This window comes from Sarcophilus harrisii, chromosome 2 (genome assembly GCF_902635505.1).
Source record: "Sarcophilus harrisii chromosome 2, mSarHar1.11, whole genome shotgun sequence".
NCBI lineage: Eukaryota > Metazoa > Chordata > Mammalia > Dasyuromorphia > Dasyuridae > Sarcophilus > Sarcophilus harrisii.
The window spans coordinates 374,341,002-374,366,487 of record NC_045427.1 but is presented as its reverse complement, the minus strand read 5'-3'; the positions used below and the strand labels follow the sequence as shown (position 1 = coordinate 374,366,487).

Below are 25,486 nucleotides of genomic sequence, written 5' to 3'. Positions count from 1 at the left end.
CGGCGGCCTCAGATTCCGCAAGGGGCGTGGCGTCGCGCGATGACGCAGAACGCACAGGCCTGGAGGGCGGAGGAGCGGGGCCTGGTACCCTCGGTACTATGGCCAAGACGGTGGCCTATTTCTATGACCCGGATGTGGGGAACTTCCACTACGGTGAGAGTGGGGAGGAGAACCTCGGGCAGCGGGGGGTCGGGGGAGCAGAGGTTGCCGGTGCCAGCAAGTTCTCTCTTCTCCCCCTCCCCACCCCCACCAGCCCGGACCAAATGGAGGATCGAGGAGTGGGGGCGGGGAGCGGAGCGCGTTCCCCGGGATTTGGGGGAGGGAGCATCCTGGGCCCTCTGGGGTGTGGGGCAGCCACCCTTCTTGACCACCTTTCCTCCAGGGGCCGGTCATCCCATGAAACCCCACCGTCTGGCGCTCACCCACAGCCTGGTGCTGCACTATGGGCTCTACAAGAAGATGATAGTAAGTGTTTCTCTTCCCCCCTCCCCGCAGGCAGCCAGCGCTTGGGGAGGGGGTGCTGAGCGGGTCGGGGGGGGGGGCGACTCCCTGCTCTGTGCGCGCTTGCACTTGGGATGCGGGCGTAGAGGAAATGGAGCCAGGGAGACCCCTTCATCCCCTGAGTCATGGGAATTAGAACTAGGTGGTGTTAGAGATCCCTCTAGTTAGCTCCCTGCCTTTTATAGAGGGGAAACTGAGGCCAAGAGAGGAGGTGGCTGAGGTTTTGTGTAGAAAGCTTTTGATTTGAACCAAGAGCCTCTGACTCCAAAGCCAGCATTTTTCTTACAACACCATAATTCCCCTCTTGCTGTCCCGCAACATCCTTGTCTTGCCTTGACAAGAGACTAAAACTTAGCATCCCAGTGGAATGAGAGGATGCTGTGGGTATTCCCTTGTATGAGTCAGTTTGTCCTTTTCCTCTTTCTGTTTTGAGTTTGTGTGGTCCTAGGAGGACGCCAAGATGATTGCTAAGGGACTTGGGTTGGCTGCTCATATCCTCTGCAATCCCCCCCGCCTCCAATATAACCAAAAGTTTGCCAACAACATTTACAGAACCTTGTCTCTATGGTTGTACTCAGCCAAGACACATGTTTTTGACTTGGTTGGGATTTGAAAGATGAGAACTAGAACCATTCAAACTCAGAATGATGTTTGTGTGCCTGCCATTGATGGTCATTTTAGGGTTACTGTTAAATATAAAATTCTTGGAGGGGTCTCTGTACAGTAGTGGGTTACTAAAATATGATTAGCTTCCCTCTGGAGTTTTTTTTTTTTTTTATCACATAGAGAACTTATTTTTCCATTATTTGTTGAAATTTGTATTTTGATATATAAGGAGAAAGTGCCTAACTTTAGGGAATGTTCTATTGGGAAAGATATAATTTCCAATTTCAGAAAGCTTTCTACTAATTGGAGAATTATAACAAGGAGGACAATAATAATAATGCATTATATTTATATGTTGATTTGCTGTTCAAACTAGTTTTATGTAGAATACCACATTTTAATCAAGAAGGAAACACTAGGGTAGGAAAGTGAAGAAAGGTGAGCAGACATCAGGACTATAGAGAGAGAGAGACTTTAAAGAGTGGGTAAGGGAGGAAAGGCAATGTGGCTGGGAATAAGCATAGCAAAATAGTCAATGATGAATCTCAACATTTTTGCTTTAGCCCCAAATTAAATGGGGAGACCCTCATGTAAGAGGGAGTGTCTATATATAGGTACTTCACTGGAGAAAGCTTTGGAACTTCTGAGGTTGGGCTGAAACAATCAAAAACCCCTAATATAGATTTAATTCTGCCTAACTTCAACATGTTTTCTTTATTCCAAGGTCTTCAAGCCATACCAAGCCTCTCAGCATGATATGTGCCGCTTCCACTCAGAGGATTATATTGATTTCTTGCAGCGGGTCAGCCCCACCAACATGCAGGGCTTTACTAAGAGTCTCAATGCCTTCAATGTAGGGGATGACTGGTGAGGGAACTACATCAAGGAATCTTTGATGTAGATCATTGTTGGTCATTGGATTGGGGAATTAATTGTAGGGAAGAGGAAGGGGAACTGTAGGAAATTTTTCTAAGAAACAGTGTCAGATATAATGGGACACCTAGAAGTACAATTCTGACCTGGAGGAATTTATGTCCAAATTGAAAAAATCTCACATATAGGGTAAATAGTAAAAGCTTCCGATTTTTTAGGATTTTTTCCCCCCTTAATTCCTATAGTATTTCTGCCTAAAGCATTCATTTGACACTAATTATATACATTATTTCATCTCTTAAATTGTTCTTCATTTTTCTCTCTTTTCCCACAGTGCCTAGAATTGTATTGCTCAAAAAGTAGGCAGTCAGTAAATAAGTAAATGAACACATCACTTTTTTTTCCCCCAACAAAAAAGATGAATGAATAGAATGGGAGGTAAAAGGAAGAAGGCCTAAATTGGATTAGGTGTATTGCCTGGGGATGGGGTAGGGGTGTTCAGTTTCTTAGGAAAGGAGCCAAGGCTCTGGATGATCCAACCATGTCCTCTGTTTTACAGTCCTGTGTTCCCAGGCCTCTTTGAATTCTGTTCCCGTTACACAGGTGCTTCCCTGCAGGGAGCTACACAACTGAACAACAAAGTAAGCATATCTCTGTCCTCCCCATTCATCCATTGTTATGGTATCTGCAACTACTGAGCTCTTGCCCCATCCTCATGTTCCCTGTACCTTAATTATGGGGAGGGCTACTATTTAGATGTTTGTCCTTTAGATCTGTGATATTGCCATCAACTGGGCTGGAGGGCTGCACCATGCTAAGAAGTTTGAGGTGAGTATGGAGGTGATGGAGGGAATTAAGGGTGTCATGGGTGGCATGGGTTGCTGAGGGTGGGGGCCAAAATATGGTGAGGGGTGAAGGGATGAGGTGCTTCTTCCCCCAAAGCCACTCTCCTGCTGCAGGCCTCAGGTTTCTGCTATGTCAATGACATTGTGATCGGCATCCTGGAGCTTCTGAAGTAAGGAACTTACAGGGGAGGATGGGGTGAGATAATGGGGAATGAGATCTCTCTGGACTTTGAGGGATTGTGAGTCCTTGGACTGGGTTTCTCAGTCCCAACTTTACACTCTAACATTCAGTAATCCTGATTTATTCCCTTCTGGTAGATAATTTTTACCTTGATCACATTTATTTCTTCATAAGTCCCCATCTCCAATTCCCCTCTCCCCACTCCTAGCCCCACCCTAGGGTGATAGGTTATACCCTTTGTAGGAATGCCCTTGTTAGACAGTTTTAACTAATCTGGGGATTTCGTCTAGATTTCAGGTGATTAGGCTCTGTGGACATAAAGGGTTCCAAGTTTGGGAGCAATATGTGAAAATGGGATTGGGGGAGAGATTCCCTCTTGGCTTAGCTATGTTTGCCTCAGACTCCTTGTTTTCCTTCATCCTAGGTATCACCCTCGTGTATTGTACATTGATATTGACATCCACCATGGGGATGGTGTACAGGAAGCCTTTTATCTCACTGACCGAGTCATGACTGTCTCTTTCCATAAATATGGCAATTACTTCTTCCCTGGCACAGGTAGAAAGATTTGGCTGGGAAGAGTGGGGGAAGGGAGAGGAGGATAGACTGAGGGAATAGTGGGCCAGGGATGACTACATAGCTTTAAGAAGGAATAGTAGGGGTTGGATGGTTGTTGGGAACACAGAGTCTTTTTGTGAGTTCAAAAAGTTTAGATTTGTAATATTTCATTTTCCCTATAAGTTACCCCCAGCAACATTTCCTCTGTAGGTGATATGTATGAAGTTGGAGCAGAAAGTGGACGCTACTACTGTCTCAATGTACCCCTGCGGGATGGCATCGATGATCAGAGTAAAGGACTACTTATTTGCCTAATCTCATACTTTTCTTTATTGTATGCTGGCTATTTTCTTATCTCTTAATGTTGCCCTATATCTGCGTTACTGGTCCCTTGAACCCTCCTTTCTGAGTTGTTCTCCTTGAGGTGTTAGTTGTCTACCTCTTATCACTCCAGGTTACAAGCACCTCTTTCAGCCTGTCATCAACCAAGTGGTGGATTTTTACCAACCAACATGCATTGTACTACAGGTAGCAACCAATTTGAATGCTTGTGTATTTGTGTTGGGGGTGGGATGGGTGGTAGGGGAAGTTGAGGTAGGAAGTTAGCCTTGGCCTTTGTGGAATATTGCAGGGAAGGTGACAGTTCTCAATTTGGGGATAAAATACAGGATATGTTGTTCTAGTCAGTTTTCTCACCCTAGCTATCTGGAATTTTGCTCTTTGCAGTGTGGAGCTGATTCCCTCGGTTGTGATCGGCTGGGCTGCTTCAATCTTAGCATCCGAGGTCATGGGTAAGACTCTTCTTTACATACCTTCCTGGACACCCTTCATAAACATCTTGGGGGTTGGGCAGAAATACCTTAAGTTTATATACTTGTAGTATAGGGATAGGGTCCTTGCCTTTTCTTGTGGAGATAAAAGAACTGAAAGGGGAAATATACATGGAACCAATATCTGTGATCTCATTAATGCAGATGTTCCCTTCAGTGATACAGATTAAAACTCATTTATTGCCTTCCCATTTATGGGATTCTTTTTCATGTATTTCCATAAATTCTCCATAGGGAGTCCCCTCAACAGTGTTGGGGGCCTTCCTCAAATTCTGCTATTGCCAAGTAGCCAGTGGAGTACATGGCCTGTCTATTAATTATCCTTCACTCTTCTTATGTAACCATGAGATATGAGAAGAGAAGGAAATGTCATAAATGACTTGTATTCTTGGTCTGATTGGAAATGCTAGGGGCCCTTGGTGTTGAAAAGGTAAGGTAAAAGTGACCAGGAAGATGGAAAACATAGATAGTTCAGCAGCTGACATTTCCTTGTCCCCAACAGGGAATGCGTCGAATATGTCAAAAGCTTCAACATCCCATTGCTGGTACTGGGTGGTGGTGGCTATACTGTTCGAAATGTTGCCCGATGTTGGTGAGTTCAGTCCCTCATCCATCTCTCTTATCTCCTTTGAGTATCATGAATTCATTAAGGATTGCCAAGATGGATCTTAGAACTTTCTTGTTTAGTCCTTTTCTTCCCCTTGTTTTAGGACATATGAAACATCACTGTTGGTAGAAGAAGCTATCAGTGAAGAGCTACCATATAGTGGTGAGACACTCCTCCCAGCCCATCTTCAACAGATTTATTTTCTTGGAGCCCTAGGATAGCCTGGGGTGGGGATGGAAGAATAATTTGATATCTTTCAGTAGGTTGAGCTGAAGTCTTCCCTAGTCTTTTTATTAAGTCTTTTTTTCTAAGTCTGAATTCCTGAATTGCAGGAAAGATGAAAGTCTTGGCCCTTTTTCCTATAGAGTCTAAGTTAGATAAGTATGAGATCCAGAAATCTTAATTCCTTCTCTGTGCTGAACCTTTTTCACTTTTGTCTTGGGTCTCTGATTTTTTTTTTTTCCTCTTGGCAAACAAAGAATATTTTGAGTACTTTGCCCCAGACTTCACACTGCATCCGGATGTCAGCACACGCATTGAAAACCAGAATTCACGCCAGGTCAGTGACCCAAAGAAATGGGAATGGCTAATGGAGGGGCAGGGATTAGGGTTTAGGTTGTGGTATAGGAGACTTACTGCCCATTGATTTGAGTGTGATTTTTGGAGGGGAAGGAGGGTGAGGGAGAGGCACAGAATCAGAATGGTTTGGCTGCTACTTCCAGGCCAAGGAACTAAGGAAAAACAAAACTAGGGAAGGAAGTTTAAGACCAGTCCTGGTAATGAAACCCAAGTTGCTTTGGTAGAAATCACAACAGTCAAAGGCTATAATGTTATTTATTAAGAGATAGCTCCCAACTGGAATGTCCCTAACTAGGAAATTTAGTGCTTTTGAGTTAGGGTGCTTTGGGAATGGATGAGAAATAGCTTATGTTCTATTATACCTTCCTTCACATTCATGGCTAGTACCTCGACCAAATCCGGCAGACGATCTTTGAGAATCTGAAGATGTTGAATCATGCTCCCAGTGTCCAGATTCATGATGTACCATCTGATCTGCTGACCTATGACCGAACTGATGAAGCTGATGCTGAAGAAAGGGGCCCTGAGGAAAACTATACAAGGTATGGGGTGAGGAGAGAATAGTCATTGACTGAGCCTTAAGAAAGACAACAGCCAGCTATTTTTCTGGAGGACTAAATTACAGCCATAGGAGAGTGGCTTTTTTTCCTTTGTATTTTTGTGGCTAAAAGAGAGGAATACTTAAAGAACTGTGACATGTATTTTGTGGGAAGTATAAAAGGCTACCACAGATTTGGTGGAAGGGCTTCAAGGAGAATGTTGCTGCTGAAAATCCATAAAGTGTCTAGACATTGAGAGGAGTTAGGAATATAGGCACTGGAGCCTGCTGCTACCACTTTTTATTTATTTCTTCCATCTTCTCTCTCCTGGCCAGGTGTTTAATAAATTTTTATTGATTAATTGATAACACTGATCTTTCCTCACTTCCCAGGCCAGAAGCTTCCAATGAGTTCTATGATGGAGACCATGACAACGATAAGGAAAGTGATGTAGAGATTTGAAGCTTGGAGCAACTGATGCACAGAAAGTTACCTCCCACTTCAGGGTTGGGCAGGTGGCAAGAAGAGTGTGACCTTCCTTGTGTGTCCCTGGGCCTTTGCCATCCATCCTGTGGGGAAGAGTCTAAAGACTACTGGTCTAGAATCTACTTTCCCTTACCTCCAGTCTTCCCTTCAAGCCAGAGGTGGTCATTGTTGGACAGGGGGATGGGGACAGTTCTAGCTCTGACTTGGAGCTACAAGGTCAACTCCTCTAGGTAGGTCAGAAAGGTCTCATGTGTCTGCAGGCCAGTTTTCTAGTTTGCCCTCTGTTCCCAGACCCCTATCTTCTTGACAAAGGTATCTTCAGCACCAAGGGGGATGGATGATGTTTTTGTTTCCAGCCATACTGTGCCCTCTCTGACATATACTTTAGTTTGGGAGTGGAAAGGGACCAGGAGAGGATTGCCATTTATTTCCTACCTTATGACTCCCTTTTGATTGGGAAAGGAAGAGGTGGAGAGAGGTTTTGTGTCCTGCCTTTCATATTTTATGTCCATTTTACCATTGTTTTTATCCAATAAATTGAGTCAGTATTTTTCTTATCTACTACTGTCTTCTTCCTACATATTTAGTATTTCCTTCAAGTGTTGTTTGTATATTTGGGGAATTTGGGGGTGAGAGGGGAGTTGAGGATAGAATTCAACGTACCCAAGGATGGTAGATCAGGTGATTTGCCTTCTGTTTCTTTTCTCTGAATCCCTGGACTTTTCCTAGGACAACTCTACTTTATCAGCTCTGGAGAGTGGGCCTAGGTTGTCTATGAACTTGGACTCTGAGGCTAACATCAGGGGTGGGGTTGGGTTTCTGAGTTTGAGTTTGTGACACAAGGCAGAGAGCCCAGCCAAGCTCTGTGTATGGGTTAGCTTGTCAGCTGCTTGGGCTGACTTCGGTAGAGGTGGGGGTGGAGAAGCATTCTCAACATCTCCTGTTCGGAGTTCCCCCTTCCCCGTGGAAGGTTGAGTTCCCTTGTATTCCATGACGTCTAAGCACCACAGCCCAGCAGCGCCTGGACGCCCAGCAGCGCCTGAACGTGGAGCTAAAGAGTTTGCGGTTCTGTCGGAGGCCCGGCAGATGGCGCTGTTCCTGGTTCTGGACTCCTCAATTCCTCCCCACTAAATCGGGGTTAGTGGTTGAGCCCATTGGGCAGGTAGAGCGTTGAAACGGTCGTCACCCCCCAGGTTTAACGCACTGTTGGTAGGCACCGCACGGAAGTGTGGCTGGCCCGGAGCTCCGGGCTCTACTTGATATTCATGAGGCGCGCGCAGCTCGACTAGCTAATGAGCTCAGGGGAGGCGGGGGACAGAGGTTCTGGGCGGCGGCGGCGGCGCGCGGGCGGCCAGGAGGCAGCGGGCGGGCGGCGCGCGCCGAGCCGAGCGGAGGGAGCAGGCTTCGGCGGGCAGCGTGCTAGCCGGTAACATGGAGCCACCCGGAGGGGGCCTAGGGCCGGGCCGCGGGACCCGCGAAAAGAAGAAGGGCCGGAGTCCCGAGGAGCCGCCCGTAGCCGGCGGCGGCGGTGACGGCGGCAAATCCAAGAAATTCGTGAGTGTCCCACCCACCCACCCATCGCTTCTGCCACGGCCCTGGCACAGTCCTCCCCGAGCCAACGGCCGGGGAGCCGCCCCCGCTGCCTGCCAGCTTGCCCGGCGCCCTTCCTGCTCTCGGGCTCACCCTCGGCACCGTTCCTCCCCAACTCTGGCTTCCCCGAGCCCTTAATGCCCTCGTACCCCGGCTACTATAAGATCCGAGTCAGTCCTGGCGCCCTTCTTGCCCTCTCAAAAGTCCCTCTGTGCACACCTGGGCCCTCTTAATCCCCTCTGTCCACTCTCCGCGACTTGATCCTCCTCAACCACCTCCTCCTACCCCACCCCCGACCGGGCTCCCCATAATCCCTTCTTCTACGCTCCGGCCACCTTATTCCTACCTGTCCCAACAAACATTTCAAACCTGGTTTCCCTTCTTTTTCCCTAAACTTCCCTCCCCTCCTCGCCACCTGGCCTCCCAGGTGCTCGCCTCCCTGCTTCCCACACCAAAACCTGGATCCTTTCAGCCCCTTCTCTCCACTTACTCCCACCTTTAATTCCTTCTGTCCGCTCTCCCCTTTCCCTTCCTCCAGACCCTGGGCCCCGTTGAGTTACTACGTACAGGGTAATGGAGAGTCCTTTCTCATCAGCCTTGTCACCTTCTCCTCCCCCCCTTGGGAATCTTCAGGTAACCACCTTCCCAGCTCCTGTGAGTCTATCTTTGCTTGTTGTTGCTCTCTCCGTTTTCCCCTAATATTCCATGTAACTTCTTCCTTTCAGACGTTTTCTCCCGTAACCTTTACTGAACTAATTCTCTTTTGCTATCTCACCTTTTAATTCCTACTATCAATCACTCTCCAACTTCCTATTTCCCCCTTCTGTTAACCTAGATGTTCCTTCTTTGGCCCAACCCTCTTTTCTTCAGGTACTTTCCCGTGTTCATTTTTCTAAGCCTCTCTTGGTGTTCTCTTATCACCCTCTCCCTTCTCCCCCCATTCCCACCCCACCCCCATTTCCCGATTTATAGTTTAGTCTTTTTACTTGTTAACTTTGCATCCAATAAAATCTTTTATGCCCTCAGTCTAGTGTCATCTGATAATGGCTCTCAGGAATGTTACCTGACATGTGACCTCGCAGATATTTGTCCTTTCGTTTAAAGAAATATACTCCTGCTCCATTAAGCATATCCCTCAGTCATTATTATTCTTATTTTCCAGGATTTCTTCCTTTGTCTTATCGTTTCCTTAGGGGTAAAGTCTTTTGACTCTTGCCCTAATATAATAATAATTCTCTCCCTCCACAAGTAGAGAGGAAAATAGAATTTCAAGTAATTTGTGAATAATGAAATTGTTTTATACATTTTTTATTATTGTCATTTCATCCTGTCTTCTACCTCATTCACTTCAGTGCTGTCTGTGTTGAGTAGTATAGCTTTCTTTCTATGGGTTCCCAACTTCAACTCCATTCTGAAGAAAAATTGATACCTATGCAGCCCTTACTTAGCATGTTCTGTTATAATGTCCATCCCTTTCCCCCACACTAAATCCTCCATTCCAACTCCTTTCTCCTGGAGGCTCTTTATTCTCTTAACAATCTGGAAAGACAAGAGACATTGTCTGTGGCTCCTTTGAGTACAAGATCTTAATAAGTCTTTATTAGTTGTAACCCTGTATTCACTTCTTCAAGATGATAATCTCCTTACAATCTTTATTTCTCATTAAATAAATTGCTTATAATTTTCTTTACTTCCTTACTTCCCTCAAACAATCCAAGTAATTTTCTCAAAAAGTTGGCCAGAAAACTGATAAAAATGATAAATTGGAAGGAAATACTACTTTCTAACTAGGGTGTTGGGAAATGCAGTACTACACAGGCATGACTTGTACTGGTGCAGCTGACATAATGGAAAGGAGAATAGATTTGAAGTGACTAGTTTGAGTGCTAAACTCTGCTATTACCTGTTACCATAGGCAAGTCACCTAACCTTTGCCTTACTTACCTGTCTATAAAATAGGACTATAATATGTTTAATACTTAGGTGACACAGTTGTCAAGAGGAAAGCCCTTGTGTAAAAAGGTTGGAGTAGTTGCCAAAGGGATTAAAGTAATGAGCTTTCTTTTCTGTCTATGTATAGTTAAACCAGATGCCCCTAGGTCTGATAACAATCGATCTTTATAATTAGTCTCATTATTCCAGACCACTAATTGCATATTTTTATACTGACTGTTATTTCTTCACCCTGAGATTCGGGTATAATAGTTCAAGAAAATTCTCTTTGGCCCCAAAATGTTGTGTTTTGTACCATAGTGTCACCTGAATTTTTCTAGTTTGGTTGCTGAATCTTTTTTAGTCTGGATTAAGCTTTCCTTCCCAGTCTAAAGTTCTTAGGCCCTTTATTTGGAATTTCTTTCTAATCCTTAGTGTCACTTTGCATTGAGTTTGTCCTTCTCCTGAATTCCAAGTAGACCTGCTGATTTGCAGTTTTAGCTCCTTTTTTACACTTTCCAGGTCATCCTTAGGAATTTTTTTGTGTCTTTGATTTGCCTAGCTCTGGTATGTTTCACAGAGTTTTGGAATCTATTGAATGTATGTTGCTTGAGGCTGAGAAACTTCTAGCACTCTGCTCCTTAGACTACTGTTACCTTTCTTTATCTGGTGAATGTATTTGACTCTGTATTTGCTTTAGAGAGGGTGGAGTTTTAAGTTCCTTATTTCTTCAAATGGTGTTCTTAACCCTTAGCTTGTTGAAATGTCTAATCTAGTATTACAAGTAGTGAGGAGAATTTTTTTTTCTTAAGGAAAGAATTATTTAAATATCTCCTAACTAGTAAGTTTAAGCTCACAACATTCTAGCCCCTCTCCCCTTGCCTTTGGGGGGAAAAATGTAAGTTCTATAAACATCAGGGTTAGGAGTGGCACCAACGTCCTGTGTGTGAGAAAATGTCAGTGGTGTATTGCTTGTTATTAATTGTTATTTAAAGTGAGACTTTCTTGTTAGAAGTGGGCTCTAAACTCAAAATTGTTGCCTTTTCTAAAGTTTGTTTTCTGGAACTATAGCATGAGTCTCTTTAAGAAAACCTCCGATGACTATATCTGGTTCTGAGAGTATTACTGATCCCTTTAGGAGTCTTTTATCTTTTAGGAAGGTTTTGACCACAAATTTTAGGAGGGACATGGATTAAAAGAAAAGGCTATTGGGAAAGGAGGAAAAGAGTCAGATATAAGTAAGAGGAAAACAGGGAAATAGATCCACAATGAGGCATTAAGCAATGGTTTGGATGAATTCTGGGAATTTGCTTTTTGCTTCTGAGGTGCTTTGGGTATGAAGAAGAGATGAGACCTAACTTTAAATGGCTATTGTATGGTATCTATGTAATTTTTATTGCTATATGTCATCATGAGCAATTTTAAAAAAAAGGCTGCTTGATGTTCTCCCTCTTGTTCTTAATGAGTTTGATTCACACATACTCATGGACATGCCTTCTTTTTATTTATTTATTTTTTTATAACCATCTGTTGAAAAAGTCTTAGCTTGTAAGTGAATAATAGAAATCTCATTTAGCAGAATTTGGTGTAGACCCTCCTCTTTCAGTAATGGTAAACAAGACTGACAGTCCCAGTCTGGCATGATTGCTTAAAGCTATTTCTAGAATATTATTGTAAGAGAAGTATCGGGTCTGTATACTCTTTAGTCCTCATATTTAATGGCAGTCACATATATGAAAAAGAGAAACATTTATGATAAAATGCTTTACCTTTTGAGTCCCCCTAAAGTTGCTCCCTTTATAGGTTTGTTAGAGACATAACATTATAAAGCATTTAAATAAGAAAAACTAGAAGTGAAGGCCATAGTTTTCTTTCATCTTTAATTTGAAGCATCTTGAAACATGACTTTCCCTTTTCTGTCTCTTCCTCTGTTTATTTATTTAGTTCCAGTTAGACTATATTGGAGAATAACTTAGAATTTTTTTTTGGATTGAACTTATATAAAGATATTTGAGAGAGGTCAGTCAAGAGTCAGAAAAATAGGATGTCAAGTAGGGATTAATAATCAACACTAAAGCTATAAATAAAAAATACTTATTGTCCTAAGCTTTTGTGCAAATTTCTCATTGCCTGCCTTTAAAGAAGATATTAACTATGGTTGGAAAAGTTGGAGCAGGCCATCCAGAAACTTAATGCAATTTGTGTGTTTTAGAGGTGGTACTAAAGCCAAGGATTTTAACACCTGGGATAAAGGATGGTCTGTAAGAATGTGATTGTTATATTTCAGATTGTAAAATGACCTGAAAATTTCTTCTTCCAGCTGTGTCTATAAAGACACTCTACAGGATTACTTAGTGACAGTGACTGGTACATTTAGACCAGCCTCAAAGGAAATCCTCTTTCACTCAATGTATATTGTAGCCGACTGTGCAACCAAAATTAAATTCCCTGCCAAGGGAGAAATGTCATTAAATGTAGATACTCTTGTAAAGATCTACTGAAATTTAAAAAAAAAAAAAAAAAAAAAAAAAAAGACCTAGATAATAAATAATGAGAAAATAATTAAATTTTGTTGTTGGCCTATGTATCAGATGAGATGAATTTGAGGGCCCTGATGCACTTTACAAATAGATGTTGTGTATTATACATAAGAGATCATTTTATCTGCAATGAAACACAGTTTAATAGATACATGGTAATTCTAGGTATAAATCTTGTGTGCATGAGGCCAATAGAAGAAATTTATGGAGACAAGGAATTAGCATCCTAATATCAGAAATTATCTACAGTTTAATTGATTAAAACAATGTACAATTTTCGGAAACACTAGGGTTTCCCCAATCCTTTCTTAAACTTAATTTCTGTAAAAGCAGATTTCATACTTTTTTTTTTTTTTTTTTACAAAAAAATGTGTTTTTTCCTATATAATGTCCTCTTTATCCTTCCCAACAATTTTTTTAAAATTTGAAGCTACTTACTTGAGAGTGTGCCTTTTGATTTGCTGGGGGGGTTTTTATATTTCAATATTTGCTGTACTTTCTTAGTAAAATATGCCTTTAAAAAGCTTTTAAAAATTACGCCTCCCCCCCCCCCCCTTCTAATAAAAGGCCACTGAATGTTTGCCACTAAGTAAGTGAGGTGAATAGGGAACAAGTTACTACTTCGACCCTGCCTATCTTTTTCTTCCTTCTTCCTCCTTGTCCCTTCTCTTCCTGAGGTAATTGGAGCCAAATGAACTTCCAACCCTGTTGGGAAACAGGAGTATGGATCTTGCTTGTTGCACCAAGGTATTTTTAAGCTTTAGTCCTGAAATCTAAAAGGAAGAAAGCCCCCAACCAAAAATTCACTCCTTTAAACATTTGGAAAGCATTTATAGCTCTTCCCCTACCTTTCTTTTGCAAATACACACATTTAAGCATTACTGAACAATTTTTAAAATTAAAAAAAATCAAAAGACTGACAATTTTGGTTCCAGTTTATTTTGATTAATTATTCAACTTTCAAGTAATTGTACTTCAATAAATGGAGGAAAGACTCTTAATGATAAATGAAGATTACTAAGGCTAGCCCAGAATATTGACATAATTTTACCTTCACCTTTGTTTCAGGTGAAAATATCCGGGGGAAAAGAGTTGCAAATTGCATGTAAACATGATGAGAATAGCAGCTTATGTTCTACTTTAAAATTTAGTTTTAATTTCAGTGTACATATGTATATTAAGATATATGAACAAGAACAGGGAAAAAACCCAACTACTAATTAAAAATACTTGTACTTTTTTCATGTTATTTATTCCTGTTAGTGAAATCAACAACTTGTATATATTAACTTTAAAAAGGTAGTTGACAAAGTCATCAGCTTGTCTGAATTTTTATGCTCTTTTGTTTTGGTTTTCTTAACTCTTATTCATTTCATATTTTCTCGTATTTCTTTGTATTCTTATCTTATCCTTGATAATTTAATGGATATAAGGTAATGTTTCAAAATTGTTTTAAGTTAGTCTGCATTCTTGGAAGCAAAATCTAAGCAATATTGATTGTTCTAATTTGCTTAAATTACCACTCCCCTCCCCTATCTTAAGTTATTTGGAATAGCAAAAGTAAATTTTAGAAAAGGAACTGATAGCACCAGAGAGAAGGGTAGAGAAAAGATTAAATGAACCTCCTCCTCTGTTGCTTGGATCAGTAACTTTGTTTTTTAATCTGATTCTTAATTTCACTGGTATGAATAAATTAACTCCTAGTGGAGAAACCTATCAAGGCAGATTATAAATGTTTTGCCACTTAGAATCTTAAAAGGTTGCCTAAGACATTGAAAGGTAAAGTGATTTCCTTGATATTAAACGGTATTGTGGATTCTGTCAGAAAGTGTTTGACCTAATAAACTTTTGAATTGGGAAAATTTTGATTAGTAAGTTCATTGGTCTCTGTAAAGATTGTAGTGGTGAAGGTTTATCTGTTTTTCATGCTTTTCCCCCCCAGAAGTCCAGGCAGCTTGTCTTTTTTCTTGAATCATAGGTCAGTAGAAAGGTGAGTGAGTAGCATTTGAATGCAACATAGTCTCTTACGTAAATGAAACAATGTCACCTGTCAGGAATTTTGCTGTGTAAATTAAATGGAGCAAGTAGTGATGTTATGGGGAAGGGGAAGGAGAAACTGTTCTTGTAACATTTTTTTGGTGGTTCTTCCATGTGGTTCTTCCATGTGACTTCTGGGATAGAGTAGTAGTACTAAATTTCTGAAGGACTACAGAGATGAATAATGGCTAATAAAACCCTAGATCCATTCCGCCCCCCCCCCCTTTTTTTTCCCTTAGGGAATTGTTTTTTTTTACATGCTAACTACTTTGTAATTTTAATTTTATTTTTTTAAGCTTTATTTTCAAAACATATATATGGATAATTTTTCAATATTGACCCTTGTGTTTCAGATTTTCCCCTCTTTTCCCCCATCCCCTCCCCTAGATGGCAAGCAATCCAATATATGTTATACATATTAAAATATATGTCAAATCCAACATATGTAAACATATTTATACAATTCTTTTGCTGCATAAGAAAAATCAGATCAAAAAAGAAAGAAAATGAGTAAGAAAACAATCCAAGCAAACAACAAAAAGAATGAGAATGTTATATTGTGATCCATATTCAGTTCCCATAGTCCTCTCTCTGGGTGCAGATGGCTCTCTTCATCACAAGAAAATTGGAATTGGCATCAGTCATCTCATTGTTAGAAAGAGTCACAGTCTTTGGAATTGATTGACATATAACATTGATGTTGCTGGGTTTCACTTAGCATCAGTTCATGTAAGTTGCTCCAAGCATCTCTGAAATCATATAGCTGACCTTTTCTTGTAGAACAATAATACTCCATGGCATTCATATACCATAACTTACTTATTCAGCCATTCTCCAACTGATGGGGCATCCACTCAGTTTTCAGTTTCTTGCTATGTAGGTCCCTTTTTGAATCTAGATTATGCTTTGAATTATTTGCTCATAGTTATTAATCATGAAGTGATTTCTGCAAGAAACCTTCTAAAAATGAGTATTTTCTGCTTGATCTGGACCTGGTAGAGTAATAGTGATGGAGAGAGAATCTGAAGTTTCTTTTGTCCTTACTAGAGTATACTCTATGGCTTTTGTTATTCATCAAATTCATCTAGTAAAGTAAATGATTTCCATTATGTTAATTCAATGAATAATCAAGAGTATTTAGAGTAATGATACTGTTATAGGTGCTGCTGTTTTGGTCTCTGACTTCCAGGAATTTATAATTTCTTTGCTAGTCCAGAAACAGAAGAGGATTACTTCATGACATACCATTATTTGATATTGACTGTGAAAGTTATAGTTCAGAGAAGGATAAAGGTAATATGTGGTAGAAGGAGAACTTAGATTTTAAGGGAGATAATTTTTTAGAATCATGTAATTTTAGAGTTGGAGGGCATAGGATTACTTTAGAGGTAAGGAAATTGAAAGCCAAATAGGGTATGGGATGTTATTAGAGCCTAGACCTCCTGGCTCTATATTTAAGCCTCTTTTTCAGTGTGTTACATTATTTTCTAGTTTGTACTATAGTTATTTGTTTATTATGTGTCTTGTTTCTCTGGCATGTATCCCTTAGGACAGAGGCTTTATATTATCTAAACTTTGCAGGTCACTCAGTGCCTAGCATTGTGGTCTGTATACTATATGAGCTTAAATATTCTCTGATTTGAATTGTAGCACTCTCCATTTCAGCCAAAGTGGACTTTTTTCTTTCCCTTTAAAGTTATAGAAGTGAGAGAAAACCATTTGATAAAGCTGTTGAGTTGACTAAGAAATCCTTAGATCTTTTGGTAGAAAGCAAGGGTAAAAGAACATTGGTAATAAGTAGATATGCCTTTTATTTTCTCTCCTTTAAAGCATGCATCTTTCATTTTGGTCTGCCAGATTGGAATGTATAATGGTGATTTTCTGCTCTTAGAAAGATAGTAAAAATTTGAAAATGTGAATATATTTATATTAGAGTTAGAATTTCAGGGCTATTTCTCTGTTACCAAAGTAGAGACATTAAAACAATTTAATTTTTTCTCTTTATGAATTTTTATCCACCCATCTGTGTTTTCACTAATTATTTCAGATTTAGAGAAATGAATCCTTATTTCTGCAGTCTAATCTTGATCCTATGATTGTTCCATGTAATTATTAGGAGTAGAAATATGAAGAACCTTCTGTCTACTTTAGGGATCTCCTAGCTGAATCCCTTTATGTTATAAATGAGTAAACTGAGGCTCAGAGAGGGGAAGTCACCTGCCTAAGGTCACAAATCATCAGTGACAGAGCCAAGACTAGATAGAATTTATTTCCCATCTTATCTCTAATCTGATCCCCAAAAGAACAAATTGTAAGTTGTTAAAGCACATTTTTTTAAGTTAAAAAAAAATAGAAGCAGGATGAAAATCTTTATTCAAAAATAAAATTTAAATATATCAATGGGTGCATGTAGGCCTTCTGTTGTAAAGAGATGGGGTCAAAGAGTGAGATTGAGGCAGGGAGTAGGATAGTAACTTCTCCAATAAAAAGGGTCTAACACAGTCAGAGAATGAACTATTCAACTCTTTATTATCTTTCTGGCTCATTCTTCTGAATGATTGATGTAAAGAACTTAAAATTAGGGTGCTAAAACTCCTTTAACCAACTGAAATCATACAGAATTTTTAGCTTTAGTAGACTTTGAAAGATTCCCTCAGTAAGGAGGTCCCTGGTGATATCTTAGCTCTACTATTTAGAGATAGTGGGAGTTGGCTTTAGTTGGCAGCTCTTTGCATCCGCCATGGGTTATTTCGTTAGTTACTTCTAGGCTCATGGGTGACGTCTGTTTCCTGTGATTGAAACCACAAGAAGAAGTGGTGAAGCCTCTGTAGGATATGACTATCAGGCAAGAAGCAGACATTAGACGATATCATAAAAAGGAATATTAGTTACATACATATCATGTCCAAATTTTCTTTTTTTTCCTATAAATCATTGCCAAAATTTTTTAGTTGCCCCCTTGGCAGGTTTCCTTAGGTATATCTAACTTTTCTTGTTTCACAGGTAGTATTTTCAGAAAATACAGGTTGAAACTATTAAGATTTGGTTGACATTTTGGTAAGAGGAATTGGATAATACTATATGCTCATTTGTACCTTATATTATTAGAGCCAAAAAAGAAAAGCTGGAGATATGGTAATAGAATATTAAAGTTAGAAGGGTCTAAAAGGTTTATAAAAAATCCAATGTGTCACTGTGTACAGGAAACACATATACAGCTAGTCACCTAGTCTCTGTTGAACACTTTCAGAGTTGGGAAGTTTAGTACTTTGGTGTCAGCCTCTTTGAACATTTTTAGGAATCTATGACTAGCTTGATAAATTATAGGCTCTTTGGAGCATGATCTACTATAGCTTAGAAGTCTGAAAAATTCAAATTTGTGTTTAGCCCAATTTGAGAATGTTTAGCTACTGGAAATATTAGACCACATTATAAGTTTCACTTGTAACACAATCTTGGGTTATTAATCTTTCTGTGTATTTCCATTTTGAATGTCCTCCCAATAAAACTTTAGTGTAAATGTATAAAGGGTCAGTCTTTTTTTTCTCCCCCATCACAATAGTTATTTTTCAGAATGTTTAGTTGGGTTTGTTAAGTAGTATTATAATTTTCTGTTAGCATGATCGTTAGCTCCAACACGTAGAATGCTGAGTTGTATGCTTTTTTTTTTTTTTTTTTTTTTTTTGCTGAGGCAATTGGGGTTAAGTGACTTGCCCAGCATCACACAGCTAGGAAGTGGTAAGTGTCTGAGGTCAAATTTGAACTCAGGTCCTCCTGACTTCAGGGCTGGTGCTCTATCCACTGTGCCACGTAGTTGCCCTGAGTTGTGTGTTTCTAAAAGTTTATCTAAGGATGAAAAAATGGAAAAGGATCTTCACTTAAAAAAATAAGAGAATGACATGGACAGTTTTAAAATTGTGTTAGGGGTGATTCCTGACTAGGAGCAGGGTGTCCTAGTGCTTCCTGGCTACAAGAAGAAGCAACAACAGCTGCAAGAACTTCCTGTCTGCCAGGCTCTGGGTGTGTCACAAGTGCCCATCCTCCAGTAAGGGCAATCAGGCCTGTAGCTTACATCACAATATGGGAGGAGAAGACAGTTGCTATAGAGATTGAGAAATAGCATTCCTGAGTTACTGACTGTATTTCCAAATGAGTGGACCAACACCCCTTTTCCAAAGTAGTGATCCCAGTTTCTCTAAGCCAAGGTAGTGAAAAGAGAGGTCTCAGAAAAAGAATAATGAATGAGATATTTGGAACGTTGGCATTATTCACATGGAACCTTCTCTCATCTTGAATTATGTTTTTTTTTTTTTCTACAGGTTTGATTAGGACATGACTTCCAAAGAATTTGGAGGGGGAGAGAACTTGTCCTATCTTTTTTTACATTATGTCAGAATATATTTGTAGATTCTGCTTTCCACTTTTGCCAGTAAATGAAGTGGGAGAGAAGCACCTTGTGATACAAAATGCTTTCAATGAGCTTCTTCCATATTGGTGACTTATTTTTTCAACTTCTTAATATGTTGTGGTATAAGGTCCTGGCAGCTTGTTCTGGTGGACCTGTAGAAGGAATGAAATGTTCTTAGCCTAGTTTCCACCTGTTCCTTGTGCTGGAATAGTGAAACGTGAGTGGATTTCTTCCTTCTGTGCTATTAGCTATCTGGGATCCTGGTCCTGAGGCTATAGCAAAAGCCAAGTAGAAGGCAAAAAGTTACTGTGTTCTTCACATCCTAGAGACTTCTTGTTTTTCATCAAGTTTAGAATGTCTGCTAAGACAGATTTTTAAAATTCTGGTATATAAAGTTGGTTTTCTCATTTAATCACACACAAAAAAGTAAGATTTATTCAAGAATAAACCTCAAATTCAATTGGCAACTGCTTTTGTTTTTATGTTGGCCATTTTCCAATATAGCCTCTTCTATTGGATCTTTCCTGTGACAGAAAAAAAACTTAAGCAAAAACATGCAACATTCTATGTTTGTAAGTCTGTCAAGGTATGGACCTCTCTACCAAAAAGAAGCAAGGATAGCTCATTATCTGTTCATGTTAGTCAGTTTGCCTTTCTTGGTTTGGTTTTCATTTATATTACTTTAGTAGTTGTACATAATTCCTTGATTCTATTTATTTCTCACCTATTATTTCATACCTGTCTTTTCATACTTCTTCATATTTTTACTTCATATTCATACTTTTTCATATTTCAAAATTCCTCATAAAAAGCAGACTTTTTTCCCTTTATGGTGAAATGATATTTGGTTACTATTATGCTACAGTTTATTCAGTTTTTTCCTAATATATAAATAATTTTCCTAGTTTTTTTATAATATTTCCTGTAATATGAACACCCAATTTATTTTGAGGTTTTTTGGTTTTTGTTAAAAAAATCCTGTTAGGGATCTTTTTCTGCTAATGGGGCTTTTCTTTCTTTGAGGTATATAGATAACCACCATATGCAAAACACTACTTTCAAACATATTTGAGGAAAATTATTCCCTTGAAACTTTGAATTTATAAGTATCTTAAAGCAGAAACCAGGATAAAATTATTTAATAATCTTTGAATAACATTTCTGTTTTTGATGTAGTTTCCAAATATGTCCTAAAGATTGTTAAAGTTTCCTGGGAAGTTGAAAACTCTTAGTTCTAGAAGCATGGTGAGGGTGGGCTGAGAGAGCCTTTTTCTTTGGTCATTTCATGATAAGTGGGGTTCCAAAAGGTCATGTTATCGATCTGGCTTTTATAGTGCTTTGCACATTGGCAGTTAATAAATGATTGTTCAATTAGAAAACATACACAGATGTGTATTTGAACAGCTTGGCTGTGGAGAGGAAAGAATTTTGGAAAAATGTGCAGCCTAGCAGCCAGAGCTTGATCCTTCTTAGTGATCATACTCCCTTGTGACAAAGCAGTCATCTCTGCTTTGGACAAAGTCCATCTCTGCACTTGGACTTTTTCTTTTTTAATTTTACTTCCTTAAATTGAACAAAAGTTTTCTCAATTTATACATTCTATTTTGCAAACCCTTTATTGCTCTTATATCCTAATGAACTGAATGTATGACTCCTAGTTATGGGCTGTCACCACTGAAAAGTAGTGAGATGGGAATTTAATTCATTATAATTCATAAATTATAATTTGTAATTATTATAACTGGATTTTCTTCCTGATGTTATCTTGTCTTTTTCCTTTTATTATAAATTAAAAAATGATCATTTACTATTTATAGTTAGCCTTTGCTCTGTATATAACATCGTGAGAACTGAAGCACTGAGATTAACCCATTGAATTTCATTATTGTATGTGATGCTGGCATTGTAAAGTACTTTAAAGCCCTTTCTTCTTTACGTTAATATTATGGAATAGGATAGTATTAAATAAAGGCTGGGAAATCGAAAGGCAGAAGGAGAACAAATGGATCTTCATCCACTAGGGATGGGGTCAAATTTTATGGCAAAACTTAAAAATAATTGAATTCAAATCTGTTGCATGTACCATAACAGGAAATAAAGTTATTAATACCAAAAGAGTTAAAAAATGGAAAGGATGAACTGAGGATTCTTTTTTCAGATGTAGGATTCTGAACCTATTTTTCCCTGCCTGTGTAGATTTAGGAGTAGAAATTAAATAAAATATTGGTTGTAAATAGCATTCATTTTTTCTCTTAACTTAGTGTGTGAGTAGTCCTTGTTACAGGTTTATTGTTTCCTAAAGAGGAAATTATTTTCCCCAACTTGAATGATGTCCCATAATTGGATGATGTCCCTACTAAAGATAGTTCACATTTGTGTGAACTGATGTTGAAACTTACTTGTCTTCTCCTTGCTATTCACTCATAGGAAGGAAATTTATTTCTAAAGATTCAGCTGGCAGAGTTGTTCATTGTCACAGGATTCTTTTCTACTTTGTCCATAATATGAATGAAAATGTTTTCCTTGGTTATACAAAGCTGATTTGTGCTTTTTCTTCTAGTGATTTTTTTTGCTGAATCTTGTAATCCAATACAAGTTGTGCAATAGTGGTTGGTTATTTATGGATAGTGTAGTAATTTTCAAGTATTTGACTGGCTGTAAAATTGAAAAGAGATTAGAGTTCATGGGACCTCAGGAAAAACCAGTAACAGAGGATAAAAGTTACAGAGACTAATTTAAGCTTCCTAAAAATTAGTTGTGCAAGAATGAATGAAATGAACTGCATTAGAAGATGGTGGGTTTTTTACCTTATTGGAGGCCTTTAAGCAACTGTTAGATTATTCTTATTGGTATAATGCTATATGGATTCTTGCTTTGGATATAGTTTATGATTCTGTAACTATTGACTAGGATTAGATGTGTAGTCTGTGGGTATGGAACAGTATTCCTGTGTGAAACTATAACTATGGCCTTATTTAACATCATGATCTAAACAACTAACTAGTTCAAACCGAAGATACATTTTTATTAGAAATCTTAACAAAACTTCCATTCACAGGATAATCTATTACTCTGCATTTCCTTCAAATGAACAGACATGGATATTATGGAAGCGGTTTCTGCTGAATCTGTTAATTAATGACATCAAGGATTGCAGAAGCTATATCAGAAGTTACAAGTACTAAAGATTTTTGCTTCTTCCAGCAGCAGCATTATGAAGGACTGGGCAAGTGGTAATATCCTTTAACTTTGTAGCTCTAGGGCAATCAGCTTCTCTAGTTGCCTCAGATGAGTTCATTATATAGTTTGAATTGTGGAGTGCTACCTTGGCTTCTGCCAGTCTGAACTTTAACATTAGTGAATTAAGCATTACAGGTATAACTGGAGGCAGATATGTGCATATAATAACTATGGAGGTGGGGCAAAATGCTAATGTTTGACCTGATCTCCCCCTTATTCTGTAAACTCCAACAATCCCCTTTTCCCTTCAGGATCAAATATAAAATATTCTGTTTAGCTTTTAATGCTTTTGTAACTCCTCTTTTCCAGTCTTTTTATACTGCTAACTCATCCCACACACTCTTCAATCCTTACTGTTTCCCCCAAGAGACACTCTTATCTCCTAACTCACTGAACTTTCACTGGCTTTCCCCCATGCCTGGAATGCTCATCCTTATTTCTTTCTCCTGGCTTTTTTCAAGCCTCAGTTAAAATCCTGCTTTCTGCAAAAAGCCTGTCTTAGTCCCTGCAATACTAACATCTTCCTTCATTTATTTCCAATTTTTCTAGTATGCATCTTGTTTATATATGACTGTATTTTGTCTTCCCCATTTGATTGTGAATTCAGGATTTAACACAGCACCTGGCACATTATAAGATACTCAATAAATGTTTGTGGTCTTGACTTAACAATTTATTTTTAAAAATGTTTTATTGGTGCTTTTTAGACAATTGTTTTAATTTCCTAGTATCCATCGACTCACCATGAAACTCTCTCTTGTAACAAAGTATAATTAAGCAAAACAAAGTGGCACATTGATCATATAGGATGGCATATGCTTCATTACACTTGTAGTTTACCACCTCTCTATGGATAAGCTGTATTTTATCATTAGCCCTCTAAACAAGATTGGCCATTGAACTGTTCTGATATATTTCAGCCTTGTTCATGTAAATCTTCTCAAATTACTCTGAATTTCTCATATTTGGTTCTTACATTGTTATACTGTTACAGATTGGGAGAGCAATTTATACAATAACCATAGTGTAAAAAGATAAACTGTGAAAGATTTCAGATCTCTGATCAATGAAAATGACCAACTGTAATTCCAGAGGACTAATGATCTATTTCTACTGCCCACCTCTTGACAAAAAAGTGATAGTATTTATGATATAGAATGATACATACATTTTTGAACAGAATTGTGGGAATTTCTTTTCTTGATTCTGCATATTTATTACAAGGCTGTTAGATTTATTTTTTCTTTTAAATTGGGATTGTGGTGGGAAGGAAAGAAAACAAGTATTTTGTTAATTAAATAAAATGATTTGAATTTTTAAAAATTGATTACATTTCTATACCACAATTTGTTTAGCTCCTCTACAGTGTATTTCCAAAGTTTTTTTTTCCCCCTGACATAAAAGGTGCTGCTAGAAGTATTTTGTTATATACAGAACTTTCTGTCATTGATTTCCTTAACTAGATAACCACTAATTAATCACTGGATCAAGAAGAATTAAGTGACTTTTTCTACGTAATTCTCAATTGTTTTCTAAGCATTGGACCAATTCACAGCTCCCTCAGTGGTGATAGTTCTGTCCTCCCAATAATCTCTCTGGTATTAAACGTCTTGCTTTCTCTCTCTTTTTAAAGTCGTTTTTGTTAATTTTCAAAATCTTGAGGCTTTTTAAAATTTGTTTTTCTCTTATTAGTAATAAGGAGCAATTTTAAAAATATAGTTGTTGATAATTTGTGTTTCTTATGAGAACTGTTAATATCTTTTGATGTCTTATCAGGTGAATGTTTCTTGGACTATTTTGTGTTAATTCCCTACATATCTTAGATGTCAGATTTTTATCATATATTTGATGTTGAGCACAATTCACAATTCTTGTGTAAGTATAGTAATGAAGACAGGAAATATGTACACAATGACCTCTGACCATAGTCATCCTCTCATGTTGAAGTCCTAAGTAATATATTTGACTAAGGAAGCTCCCTATTCTTGAAGGAAGAAACTGTACTTAAGTTACTTAGTTCAGTTCATTTGAGTTTGCCAAGAAGCTTATTTTTGGTATCATGATATATACTTACTTTCAAGAGAAACTATCATAAAGAAATGAGTAGGATATTTGCTTACTTTTTAAAGTCAAAAGATTCCTTTTGCCACCAAAACGGCAAAGATTATCGATTGCATTGGAAAATTGTCATATAATAACTGACTCAGAATCCTGACTTATTCTTTATCCTGAAGAGAGTGAAGGGATAGCTTTCTTTTATAGTGACTGATGATCCTAATTTATATAGCAGCAATCAGAAATACAGTATTTAGACATTTGTGTGATGTTGTAGACTATAATTTAGTATATTTCTGAATGTTGTACTGATTTTATAAAATTTGTTGAGTTTGGGAACTTTCTTATAAGTAAATTCCTATTATAAAGAATGCCATTTTAACATTCCAGTTAGTTAAATGAAACAATTTCCATGCCCCAGGTAATAATCCTTAGTTTTTCTGGCTCCAGAAAATTTTATATAGAAAATTTTTGTAGAATAGATATCTTTAAAAGGCTTAATTCTTGTAGATCCATGTTTTTCTTCAGTAAGTATTTTTGTATTCCAGGAGTTCAGTGAGGTGCAGAGTAGAGGAGATTTAAAAAAAAAAAAAAAAAAAAAAGGTAAAACAGCACAACCAAATGAAGGCCATAGGAACTAGATTTGGAAGGATTTTGGACAGCACAAGGAGGGAAGATCTCAGAGGGATGAATGCATTGTCATTAAAGACAATTAAGAACTATGCAGGGAATATTAAAGTATTGATTTGAGTATTAACTGTCTACTGCATGGAAGGCATTATGCTAGGCCTTAGTGTTAACAAGAAAAAAAAAATTGAGGCTCTCTCTATATAATTATGTATATGTGTACAAAATATGTAAGTATCCATTTTGGCAGGAGGGGAAAGCACTAACAATTGGAGAGAATAGGAAAAGCCTCTTATAGGAGTTAGTAGTTGAAATTAGGGATTCTGGGAGGTAGAAATGAGGAGGAATTTTGATCCAGTCTGTGGGAGCTAATCTGAGTATGGAAGTGGGCTATGAAAGGGGGAGCAGCACTAAGTAGACCATTTTGGCTCTAACAAAGTGTATAAGGGGAG

General features: G+C 38.5%; 2 protein-coding genes across 5 annotated transcripts in view; both read left to right on the top strand.

The window, feature by feature from the left end:
- Positions 1-17: 17 nt before the first annotated feature.
- HDAC3 (histone deacetylase 3) lies at positions 18-7,166 on the top strand. Of its 2 annotated transcripts, XM_003756643.3 has the most exons (15): positions 18-153; positions 383-465; positions 1,832-1,974; positions 2,540-2,621; positions 2,752-2,808; positions 2,940-2,995; positions 3,431-3,564; positions 3,775-3,855; positions 4,019-4,092; positions 4,291-4,355; positions 4,897-4,986; positions 5,105-5,163; positions 5,481-5,560; positions 5,965-6,122; positions 6,512-7,166. In XM_003756643.3, the coding sequence occupies exons 1-15, from the start codon at positions 99-101 to the stop codon at positions 6,579-6,581; spliced, it is 1,287 nt and encodes a 428-aa protein (XP_003756691.1). In that variant the 5' UTR covers positions 18-98; the 3' UTR covers positions 6,582-7,166. The 2 variants fall into 2 exon arrangements, with proteins under 2 accessions (XP_003756691.1, XP_031809309.1); XM_031953449.1 differs by lacking the exons at positions 18-153; positions 383-465; positions 1,832-1,974; positions 2,940-2,995.
- A 787-nt stretch (positions 7,167-7,953) lies between these two features.
- Positions 7,954-25,486, top strand: part of DIAPH1 (diaphanous related formin 1) — an 81,137-nt gene continuing 63,604 nt past the window's right edge. For 2 of the 3 annotated variants that reach the window (XM_031953427.1, XM_031953426.1), the window contains exon 1: positions 7,954-8,159. In XM_031953427.1, coding sequence (XP_031809287.1) covers positions 8,037-8,159 — 123 coding nt within the window. In that variant the 5' untranslated portion in view covers positions 7,954-8,036. The remainder of the gene's footprint in view (positions 8,160-25,486) is intronic. The other variant, XM_031953428.1, reaches the window with a different exon arrangement.